At 39.2% G+C, this 12,830-nt stretch overlaps 1 protein-coding gene across 1 annotated transcript in view; it reads right to left on the bottom strand.

Annotated features, from left to right (window-relative positions):
* The window catches only part of DNAH8 (dynein axonemal heavy chain 8), a 303,075-nt gene extending 296,783 nt beyond the window's left edge, over window positions 1-6,292 (bottom strand). The window contains exons 1-4 of the mRNA XM_037051914.1: window positions 6,208-6,292; window positions 2,060-2,211; window positions 1,170-1,359; window positions 414-577 (exon numbers count right to left, since the gene is read on the bottom strand). Of these exons, the coding sequence (XP_036907809.1) occupies window positions 414-577; window positions 1,170-1,359; window positions 2,060-2,211; window positions 6,208-6,268 (567 nt within the window). The 5' untranslated portion in view covers window positions 6,269-6,292. The remainder of the gene's footprint in view (window positions 1-413; window positions 578-1,169; window positions 1,360-2,059; window positions 2,212-6,207) is intronic.
* Between the last annotated feature and the right edge of the window lie 6,538 nt (window positions 6,293-12,830).

Genomic DNA, 12,830 nt, shown 5'->3' with positions numbered 1-12,830 from the left:
CATCTCTCAGAATGTTGACATATATCCCATTCATAACATTGCTTACTACCAGAGAATGTATGTGGCCAGAGTAGTACTTAAGCTTATTTAGAGACTGGTAGCTCCAGTCTCTTCATTGTATTCCTCTCCTCTCTCCCTTCTGAAGAGTATAAACAATACACTCCTAATTCTTCATTATTTCATTCTTAACATATGTTGTTATAGTTTCCTCCTTAATGTGAAAAATATATTACCATTGATATTGAGTGGTCCACAGAGAACAATGAATTTTGCACTGGAGCCGAGAATAGGCTGGGTTTCACAACAGAATCTGGAAGACTCCCCTTCCCTTAACTTTTAGGGATAAACTGCAGTGACTATACCACAGATGTGACTGCGACTCACACCAGATGAAATTACTTGAATCAGCTCACCTGTTCAATCTGTTTGTACCATATCATCAGCACGTCCTCCAGCTGACGAACTGTTTCTGAATTGCTAGCTGCAACTGTCACGTCTTCAAAGGCATGCAGTTTAGAAAAATCAATGTTGTCTATCTTCTTTAACTTCACTGTTCCCTCAATACTTATTCTAGCACCTAAAAGGAGAAAAAATATTGAGAAGAGGTATTTAATGTCAATGTATAAATGTCACTGTGTGGTTTCAAACTGTAATTACTAAAATGTAAGAGACCTAATACTTTATAGAAATATTATATAATTCTGTGAATTGATGGTTTGTTAATAGGATTGTGCTTTAATAATATGAAATAATAGAATTATATACAGTAGCGACACTGTAAGATGAAGGGAAATTTAGAAGGGAAGGGAAGAGTTGAAGGGAAGAGTTGAAGGGAAGAGAAGGGATGAAGGGAAGAGTTGATAATAATGTATATATGTTTAGATGAAGGGAAGAGTTGATAATAATGTATATATGTTTAAATATGGTGAAAATTTTCACAAATAATGTAGGAAGAGAATCCTGCTGCTACAATGGAAAACAAAAATGAGAACTTATTTACTCCCGAAAAGATCCCCAGAAAGAGAGGTGCTTATGATCTGATATCTTATCTCTAGGTCTATAATTACTTTAATATCTTCTTTTAAAATGGAAATTTTTTCTCTAATGTTTATTTTTAATAACACATAGTTAATTTTCTCATTCTTAGTAAACATAAATTTTATACTTACCATCTAAAAATGAAAGGTATCTGTTGATGGTTTCAGTAAAAATATGTTTTTCAGATTCTCCTTGTTTAGACTGGTTTAAAGCACCCCAATTATTTGTTGCAAGAATAGCTGGTAGAAATATCTTTGCCAGCATATTCCTAATCCCAATTAGGAGGCCTTTCGAGGCATCCAGAACAGTAAACAGCACTTCCTGAAAGAACAGCATTCAAATGTTACTTTAGAGGCTGATCCCACTGAAGAACTGAGAATCATTACCTATTTTATATTACAATAACCAAAGACAATGCATTTTATAAACTATTAGAAAAACTTAAGTGCTTGTGAATATTAGAGTTCTAAAATCAACAGACATATTCTGCCCCCATTTTAACCATTCACATGCTTGGTGCTTTCATTTCTGCAGAGGGAAGGAGGTGTGTCCTGGAGCCTAGAGTATGTGAGTGAAATGAAACTGAGCCTCCAGCATAAAATTCTCAGTTGAAAGTTGCCCACTCTCCACAAAGGAAATCAGATTAACTGTGTCAGTCCAGGAAAGGAGCAATGAAACTAGCCCTCTGCCGGGAATTTTGCAAAAAAAAGAACACTGGCCAAGGGGCACAAACTTTGTTAAGATGAGCAAGTTTTGAGAATCTACTGTACAGCATGGTGATTATAGTTAAGAAGTCCATATTATATACTTGAAAGCTGCTAAGAGAATAGATCTTAAATATCATCACACACACAGAAAAGAAATAGTAAACAGGTACTGGTAATGTTATAGTGGTAATCATTACTCAATATGTAAGTGCATTAAATCAACTCATACATCTTAAAGTTACACCATCTTATATATAATCTACTATATCTCAATAAAGCTAGAAAAATATCTCTTTTTAAAAAGGTAAACATACCTCATGAATATTTTTAATATTTATAGCAGTATCATTTTGACAGCGAACAAAAAATATACACAGTCCTTTTAGTTTCTCCGGGGCTGCATTGTCTATATACAGTCTCATCATTTTTGCCCCTTTGGTCACTCCAGCAATAGTCCGACCACATTCTGAAAAAAAAAGTCAAGAACTTAGCACATGATCACAGAATCGATCAATTGTGATAAATTTCCCTTCATCTTACAGTGTCGCTACTTGCTTCACTTTACTCTAAAAAGTTTTGATATGATTGTGGAATAAATGTTTTCTCTACAAAAAGATGTCAATATTGGAATTCTTTAACTGGAGCCTCCTATAGTTCCTTTCCCTGAGCTCTGAACATCTGTTCCTTTGAGCCAGGCCTCAGACAGGGCCTTCACACAAACTGCCCTTCTACCCAACCCCGATATTTTGCCTACCGAATTCCAACTTATCATTCAGATCTTAACTGAAATGCCATGTCTCTGGGAAGCCTCAGTGACTCTCCTGAGACAATTCAGCTATTTATTAAATATATGCATAGCACCAAATTTCTTACATTTATATCAATTCTTTCCTTGAACTAATTTCAATGAAAACTAGTAATTTAATTATAAATCTTTCGTTAACTTAAAAAACTATTAATATAATTCTGTTAGATGGTTGGTTGTAATATTAGCATGCAAAATCAAAGCTTTCCTATTTACAACAGCCAATTTAAAATATGACATATAAAATTTTTACTTCCTCATCACAAAACCACAAAAATGTTTTATATGCCTTATCTTTTCCTTTGGGTTTGGGGGATTCCTCCCACCCTGTGATTCTAAAGGACACCAGTCTCAGAGCCCTGCAGTGGTGGGTACCTAAAAATCAGACTAGACTATCTAAAAGAATATAAAGCTTGAAGCCCTGGCCAGGTACCTCAGTTGGTTAAAGCACTACCCCAATATGCCAAGGTTACAGGTTCAATCCTCGGTCAGGGCATATATAAGAAGCAACCAATGCGTGCATAAACAGAACAACAAGTCAATTTCCCTCTCTCTGTCTCTCATCAATAAAATAAATAAACAAATAAGAAAGAATGTAAATCTTGAAGAGAGACACACAGAGATAAAAGAGGATTTAAGAGATGTCAATCTGGGGATGACCCTCTCCCCTGCCCCAGCAAAAAAAAAAAACAAACAAAAACAAACAAAAAAACCACCCTGCCCTGAAATCCATGGAAACACTCTATTTCTGCCCTTTCCAAGGCCTGATGGTTCAACTAATTCTAAAATTTGTGGACTACCCAAACATTTTTTTCTTACCTAAACCACAGTCTATTTTTGTTGCTTGCAGCACTGATACAATGTAAGAACTTAAATGCTCATTCATGGAGGCTGGCACAAGAGCTACCTATAACCTAAATACTCTCTCCCTTCCCCTTTTCCTTGACAAGAGAACCTGATTTTGTCCCATTAAGCAATGTGTACATTCCCTGGAAGAATGCTTTCTCAGCCTTCCTAGCCCCTAAGGAACCATGTGACACAGTTCTGGTCAATAAGACACAGACAACTTCGGCTTTCCTGATAAAAGAGAAAAGGTGTGACTAGTGAAGCCCATTCACACAAGTGCCTTGAACCTGGATGTGATGCCTAGAGTTTCATGGGGCAAACGTGAACATAGAGTCAACACATTAAAAATGGCAGGATAAAGGGAATCTGTTTTCTAATGGCACTGCTAAGCATTTGAACCACTGCTAGCCACTGTCTATCTTGTTACAAGAGAAAAACAGACCCCCTATTTGTTTAAGACACTATTAGGATTTCTCTGACTTACAGCTGAACATATTCCTGGCTGACAGATCTATCAATAGGGGAATGCTTCATAAAAATCACAATGCAACTATACTATGGAATACTGTACAATATGTTTTAAACACAGAAAATGTCAACTGCAAAAAGCAAGTCAAAAATAAGATATATTGCCCTGGATGGTGTGGCTCAGTGGATTGAGCGCCGGCCTGCCGACCAAAGGGTTGCCAGTTTGACTCCCAGGTAGGGGACGTGCCTGAGTTGTGGGCCAACTACCTGGTAGGAGGCACTCAAGAGGCAACCACACATGGATGTTTCGCTTCCTCTCTTTCTCCCTCCCTTCCCCTCTCTCAAAATAAATAAAATCTTTTTTAAAAAAAGAATAAGATATATTAAGTTTTTAAGTGATTAATTAGCATTTATATGTTAAAACATGCATATAAGAAAGATATATAGAGGAAGATATATATTTACATGTAGTCAATAAATTTATTACTTTGTAGATAACAGGAATAATGATTAACATAAGTCCATCCTTCTTCTGACAATTCTCCTGAGAATTCTTCCTAAAAAAAGTCTTCCTAATCCTTAAGCTAACACAGAATTAGCTTCAGTGATTTTCAGTGAGGCATTGTGTATTGAAGCAAAAAGTTATAAACAACCTAAATTCTAATGATAGGAGATAAGTTTTGAAAATAATAATTACCTTAGCCAAAGAAATTAAATGCACGTGTTTAAAATGTAATTGTAAAAATGTATCTAAGGGCATGGAGAAGAGAATATTATCAAATGTTAAAAGCCACTATTAAGTAATATATATAGTTGGATCCTATTTTGTTATATATATTTTTATATATTTTTACATATATAATAGCTACATATTACAAAATGCTACCCAACTCTACATGTTATATATCCAAGTCTACATAGCTACATATATAAAGCTATATATGTATGTATATATACACATATATACTCTCTCTACAAATACATCTCTCTGTGTGTCTCCTTCCTTTCTTCCTTATTTATTTGTTTATAGAGGGTGTCCATCAAGGAGTTTCAAGTCAGTGGGAAGGTGGGTGATTTTTATTTTTCTTCTAATGGTAGATATTTTCTTTTAAATACTTTTCAGCTATTGTTTTAATTTTTAATAAGTTATGAAGACATGGACCATACAATAATACCCCAGCATAAGAACTGGGAGAGAGAAAATCAACAGAGCAGACCTAGTCACTATGTATGAGTCTATATATTTTGTTGGGGAAGAAAGACACATATAGTTAACAATTAAATGAAAATAGAAGAACATAATCAGATGCTGTATCTCACAATGCAGACTTTAAATGACAGAAGTCTAGAGAATAGGGATGGGTGTGGTTTGGAACATTCTGGGAGGGTTCTGGAGAAGAGGTGCATCAGGTCATCTGGAGGAGGCGCAGGATTTGGGTGGCTGGAGAGAAGGAAGGCATTCTGAGAGGGTCAGGGGGCAGAGGAAAGTGCACAGAAATGACTCTGGTATGAACAGAAAGCAATGAAGGGATCGGCTCACAGGGAGCAGAAGGCTCATTTTTGGAAGAACAAGAAATCAAACTACACAGATACTGTGTGTCCAGGTTACTCTGGGCCTTAGTGGATAAATGAAGGGTTGGACCCAATCCCCTAACTAGCAGCACAAGAAAAGATCTGCTTGGCAGGAATAAGGAGTATGAATTTCAGAAGGGAAATCTGGTACTGTTTTCAGTCTGGAATACTAGGGCAGGCACGAAATACGGGCCCAGCCTCAAGGCAGCAGAGGAGGAAAGTGAGAAAGAACCAACAGGAAGGAGACACTGAACATAAAATCCACAAGAAGGTAAGTCTGAAACCAAAATGATGGCTGTGCACCAGTTACTAAGGCAAATGTTTAACAACTTGGTAAAGTGTTAACTTTTTTAGGAATAATGTGAACAGTAGGGGGAGCCAGATAGTCCACCACGCAGTTGTAGCAGACACAGGTGTGACCAGGGACCACGGGAGCAGCTGCTGAGCTCCAGGATAATTCTGTGACTACTTCCAGTCATCTGAAAACATGTGCGCAAAATGACTCTACCTATTTCAGGGAAAATCCAATTAAATTCTAGTAAAAATTTATATTCCCCAAGAGAGGTCAATGATTTCTGTAAGGATGTTTTCTCCTTAAATCATTAAGGTAGCACCTGAAATATATATATTTGGATTGAAAATGCATTGTTTTGAAGATGTAAGCTTCTAGTAAATTTTCTTTATAAGATTGTCCCTGTATAAGAGAACAGACATACTCTTTAACATTTATTAACTAACAGGTGGCACATTACTCTGGTAAAACATCCTTACCAATGCCAGGTGCATCTCCTTCCTGGTACAAAAATTTCAATGTCTTAGAGCCATCTTTCATTAAAAAGTAAGAAAATGGTTCCAGCTGTTAAATAAAAGAAAAAATGATGATCAATAAAATGACTAGGGAGCTATAATAAAATGAACCATTTTACATCCTTTATTCCTCATCATTTTCTAGATTAAAAATGAGGCTCAAACGGTTTATTCAAGATACACACTGACGGGCACATCAAAGGCAGGATTAGAATCTGAACGAATTTAACTCCAAAATTACTGTGGAATGTAGGGTGAATTCTATTTCCAAACCTACATTAATAAGCTATACGCATAAGTGGGTGGCCACTTACCTGACCCTCCTGATAAAATCTTATAGAAATAAATACGTGAGTCCAACTCTAGGTACCTATAAAGAATTTTTGTTAGAAGAAACTATTCTTAAAAGCTGGCTTGAGGAATAGAAAACTTGCCTGATTAACTGTTTTGTTTGACCAATATTTGAGTAAATATTTTTTAACAATTATATTGTAGCCAAACTAATATAAAAACAATTATAATGAGTCTTCTTATTCATAAGCATGAAGTTCTTATTTAATTATGAGTCAGCGTAATTCTTTAGTAAGTAGAAGGCTAAGTAGATCTTTTAAACAAAAACCCTCACACATCATTTGGGAAATACAGTTACTAAACCCACTAATCTCATACATCATATCCCTTGAGCAGTGGGTTTCTCTTCACTTACCACATGTGGGAAATATCCCGGGTCTGGCAAAGCTTCCCCCCCTAGGACAATGGTTCTCAAACTTGAATGTGCCTCAGAGAAGTACCAAGGGAGCTTTTAGAAAATGCATAACCCTGGGCCTGAGGATTTGCATTTCTAAAAGGTTCCAGGTGATGCTGAAGCTGCTGGTCCTAGGACTGAGTTTGGGAACCACTACCTAGGAAAAGAAATGGAGCCACAGTGATGTGCCAGATTCTAGCCCTTAATTTTCTCCTCTTCCATCTCACACATAAACTTGACTCTTGCACAATTATTTCAGGTTGTAACCTGATAGATACAGAAGCTGTCAGCACAGCTATTCTTACCCAGTTCCATAAATACTTTCTTGCTATGTCTGACTTTTATGACCCAACAGCTTTGAAAGCATACAAATTCTCAAAAGTAAAGCACTTGACTGTGATTTTAAAAAAAAAAGAGAGCAATCACCACATAAAATGCAACGAATTCTTTTTTAAACACATTGTACTCCTGAGATCAACAGAGTGAATGTTGTCATGGGCCCAGATCATGACTGTGGATTAGGCAAAGTCACTCATTACATGTAACATTTTACAAATAGTTCATCTGAGCTTCACCACAACTACGTACTACATAAGGTGTCATATCATGCCCCTCTTGCAGAAGAGCTAAAAAAGAATTGGAGTGAAGGATCAAAGGCATGACCACAGTGCAGAGCCTGGAACTGGACACTAGCCCAGCACCCCCAGATCTGTGCTCTTTCCACAGAACCATGTTGTTGCCACACTGACTTTGGAAAACACTGTCGTGTAAGGCAGGAAAGCATCATCTGTGACTATCTTGAGCACTGCTGACCAAAGGGAACAGTAAAAAGAGAAATGGTGAAAGCATGAATGCTAAGAGGGTAGATATCTGTGTACTGGTAAAGGTCCTGGCAAGAAAAGCATCCCAACAAAGGAGTTTTCAAAGAAACTTTATAATAAAGAGGCTACTTCTAAGGTCAGAGCAGGATCAGAGAATGCTGTGGCACTAGCAACAATATAACAGGACCAGCAAGGAAGGACAGGAAAACCAGTGCTACCACAAGGCCTAAAAGGGTGGGCATGGGAGAGAATGTTGTAGCTGAAAGCAGGCTGAGAACTGGAGCTGGGGGAGAGGAACTGCTCAGGAGGAGCTGTAGTTATGGGAGAACATGATTACAGCCAGTAACAAGGCCAAGTGGGGAGAATCAGACTTCTCTTCTGCCCTCCAGTCTCCTGCTGGTGTCTCCCAGTGGCTGAGCCACATGGAAGCCACAGAGCAAAGGAGCCCAAGTGATGGATTCCAGAGAGGTCAGCCTTCCAGGCCACAGAAAAGGGTAGAGCAAAGTGGAGAACGGATCTCAAGGCAAACAAAATAACTACCACACCTTCTGTTGCCCACTGCTTTCTTGTGCCTTTAATAAGCTGCTTTCACTCTGCACACTTGTCTTCACATAAATGGAAAACTTTTCCACATACAGTTTTCTAAATCACCACACCAACCCACTATACCCTTTGTTCCTTGTTCCATTTCCTTACTCACCTGTCCACCAATCTTGAAGCCAATTTACTATATGGCCTTGCCACAAAATAAGCACTCTAATCTCTCACAGATTTTGACATTGGTTTTCCTCATATCTTCCCTCCACTGGGGCTTTGCACTTCACAAACTAAGGAAACACCTTTCCTGGCTTGATTCTTCCCTTGAGACCTAGATGTTCCATTCTTTGCAGCCTAAGTAGTGTCTGGTGATGGCCTTAGTGGAAGAATAAAACCACACAGACCCAGAGTCTGAGACATACCCCAGAAATGACAAATGGGAGGGTTTGTAGGCACATGGAACCCCCACTTTCTGGCTAGCATGCTAGCCAGTGAGAAAAACTTCCTCCAAGCACAGAATACGAGTCTGGAAAGCCAGGTGACAAATACTTAAAGGTGAGGTCACCAGCTCTGCAGGCACCCATCTCCCTGACTTAGTCCTAGCAGCTGTCCTCCCCTGAAGGCACTGCCTGAGCCCACTGTCTATGCCTAAACACGTTCCTGAGTTGCTGGGACTCCAATTGTGGGGTAAGCCAAATTTGTGGCCTAGCCATTTTTAGGTGAAACAAGGTTGTTCACCCACCTGGTCTCCTCCCTTACCAAGCACAAGAATGGTCCTTGGGACAGTCCTGAAGCTTGGGCCTACTGAAGCAATTGGCCTAAAACATCTTTTTAGAAACTGGCCTTTTCTTCATCTCATAGTTATCTGCTCAGGGATGTGTACAGGTTGTTTTGTACCACTTTCTTCTACTTTAAGAATGGGCAGGCACACAGGCAGAGTTGCCCAAGGAGCCTAAATAATCTGTAGGGAAGGGAGGCCAGGAAAGTATTAAAACAGGCAAAACAAACAGAAACAACTTGACAATAACAAAAAGAATACTTTTGCTATATGGGTGGAATCATCCACAGCCAAAACAGGTTACAGAATTTGGGGGTCCAGTGAAAAATGAAAATGCAGGACTGCTTGTTAAAAAATTAAGAATTTCAAGATGGTGACAGCAGATCACTAAGCCAAGTGATGGGCCCTTCACCACAGGGCCCTCTTTAACTACCCAGGTTGCATGCCCATGAAGCCATCCTTGACCATACCTCTCCTTTCCCGCAGGAAACGCTGGTGAACTGGGACACCATACTCTACTTCCAGTTGTTTGCTGTGGCACCTCTTGTTTTGTGTGTATCTCCACACATTTTTCTAGCCTTCACCATTAAAATACTTTAAAGGTATTAGGTCTCTGCATTAACCACACCTCTCATCTCATATAACATACTAAGAGAGCTGGAAAATAAGCAATCCCATTCATACCATCAGGGAACTGCTGATTATAAAGTTTTACAATGGTCCTGGAAGGAATAAAGGGCAGATAACTTCCCAGAACCTGACAATGCACTGTATCAAACAAGGGAGAAGCTCTTTTAGGAACTATTCAACAAAATTGTGGCTCCTAGAGCAAGCTAATGAGTTTTGCCCAAGTTTACATGTCCCTGTCAAAGTGGGGTGTAGGGATCCTGATGATGGCGACCTTATCACAATATCACCACCCACCCAAATTTCTCACCAGTGCACTCAGTGGGACAATCCACTCACCACCAAGCATGTACCTGCTCACTGGTCTTGCCGGGGCTCCAGTCCAGTCCACTTCACATCAATAAAAAGCTCAAGCAGCTTTTTATTAGTAGCAGTTAATTTAATTATTAGAAGTAATTCTATTGCAAATCAATTTAGAATCCAAACTACCAGAAAGGAAGCTATGATATTGCTTCTGAGAGCTGCTAGGAAAGTCATACCTTATATCATATGTTATTATAATTAGGGTGGCCATATAAATTCATCACCCTAAACTGGGACCCACTTATGAGTAAAAGGAAGGAATGTTAATAATTACAGGAGGAAAGTAAGCATAATCCAGGACTGTCCCTAGCATGTTAAATATTGACTGAGGATATTGATAGCTCTGACTGTCTGGTTAAAATGTATGGTAACTGCCTTGTTGTTTTCTACTGTACTCATTCAATAGTCACTGTTCCCTAACTCATATTTATGCAGTTTGTTTTTCTGTCCAAAACATCTGCAAATGTAGTTCATATAATCTATTCTTATAAAATACTACTTTACTTATGCTTGACTATCCCTCTAACTTCTTCTTTTTTAATCCTCATTGGAGGACATTTTTTCATTGCTTTTAGTGAGAGAGAAAGAGAGAAACATCATGTGGGAGACATCGATTGTCTGCCTCTCACGTGTACCCCAGGACTGAACCTAACCCCTGCATATATGTGTCCTCATGTGAAATTAAACCCTTTCAGTCTCAGGGAAGATGCTCCAAGATGCTCATTTAGCCACACCGGCCAGGGCTCCCTCCACCCTCTAAAGTCATTCTGACTAGAATTTTAGGCAAATTCTGTTGCTAACTCTTCATTTTCCCTTCCTTCTCAACAGTAGGCCTAACTAGAAATATCATTCAACTGGTTTAAATTCTATAAAATACAGCTTCTCTAGTCAGTAAAATCCAACCTTCTCTTTCTAAATGTCTTGTTGTTCATGACCATGACTCCAGTTTCTTAAATCGATCGCTTCTCAAAGAGAAATTTAAAAAATAACGATAAGACAAACTTACAGATGGGCAATCCAATATTAACTCTTCGACAGTTACTAAGTCCAGGCCAAGGTTTTCTGATAGAATTTCAAATATATATTTGTATAAAGGGTCAATCTTCAGTTTTCGGTTTTCCCTCGCATCTCTGAATCTTGCCTAAAGAATAGAAACCACGTGAAAACCTGTGACTATAAAGAAAAACAAAATGTTTTATTTGAAATAAATGTAACATATAAGAAAAATATTATTATAAGCAAAACCTGTTTCTCTTTTAAAGTTTCCTGTAGATTGGGAATGCCACTCATACTTCGGAGGTATCTGGATGACCTACGGGAAGACTGAGAAAGTGCTTCGGAAACCACCGACTGAACCATTCGGGGTGCAGGCCTGGGTCGAACTCTGTGTGGTTCCGGTTCATCATCGTCTGGAAGAGTTATTCTTTCATCAGAAGAAAGGAGATTCAAAATATCACTTGCAGAAGAGGGACGACTCTTTTCGGAGAGAGCGACAGCTTCCTCCCCAGAGCCTGCCTTTCCTGCAGAGGTCTCCTCTCCAGGGGCCTCTCCAGGGGCCTCTTCCGGTAGAACCTGCTCGGCGGGGTCCTCTTTGCCGGAAGGAGGAGGAGCCTCTGCGCCCTGAGGGGGCGGGGCTCGGCCTCCCGGATCCGGAGGCTCTGGGTCTTCTGAACCTGGAGGGGCCGAGGGAGGGCCCTCTTCTTCCGGACGGTCTGGGTCTTCTTGCCCCGTGCTCATGCTAACCTCTCTTTAATCCTGCAGAGCACCTTACACCACAAAACCTAGAATTATAAAATTTTTTCTTTTAAAAATGTACAGTAAGTTGAGTGTTGTATGTCCATTTATTCCTCCCCTTGAAGCTACACAAGTAACAAAAATCATCTAATTCTCCCTTACTATGTATGTTATCTAGAGAAGCTAAATCTACAGAACTAGAGAAATGGCTTATTTTTCAATCACAATTTATATTCAACATTATTTTGTATTAGTTTCAAGTGTACAGAAAGATTTTTTTAAGGGGATAGCACATGCACACCTCCCCCAGGGGCCTCTCAACCTCTAAAACGGCCTCCTGATTATCATGCGACCCGAGGGGCTCGCTGCTCCACACATCCCATCCCCGTCACAGCGACCACTGCCACTGCTGCAAAGGCACCTGTCCTCAGGGCTGGACAAAGATTGAGAGCAGCTGCATTAAAGGGCTGATTGGTGATGACCGTGGGGATTCTGACTCACTCGTCCAAAAAACCAAGCCAAGCACTACGGTGGACTGAAATGTTCCTTGCTGAAAGGACCACTGTGACACAACGTAATTCACCGGACATTCAGCTACCCAGCCATACATCTTTATGAGCATAACCAAGAGCCCAGCAAAAGCATAAAACATTCTTTTAGCAGCCAAAACATCTCAAGCATAACATCCATGCTAAAATGTAATGATGATTATATATTGAACCAATGGTGCCATATAAGGTAGAAAACTCTAGTTGTATAGGAGCATGGAAGTTATGTGAGCATATAACCATGAAAATTAGGAGACACCAGTGGAATGGGATGAAATATCAGTTATAGAAAAAATATTATTGCAGGATAATAAACACATTTTCAAAATATGGCTAAGATCCAGAAACTAGAATAGTAGTAAATACTTGAAGAACAAACCAATACATTTAAAAGAAGATGGTTCAAAGAAGAGGCTCTCTTCTTCAGAGAAAGG

Source organism: Sturnira hondurensis, unplaced genomic scaffold (assembly GCF_014824575.4).
Source record: "Sturnira hondurensis isolate 20B ecotype Veracruz unplaced genomic scaffold, ASM1482457v3 Scaffold0000880, whole genome shotgun sequence".
Taxonomy (NCBI): domain Eukaryota; kingdom Metazoa; phylum Chordata; class Mammalia; order Chiroptera; family Phyllostomidae; genus Sturnira; species Sturnira hondurensis.
This window is presented reverse-complemented; position numbering and strand designations above follow the sequence as displayed.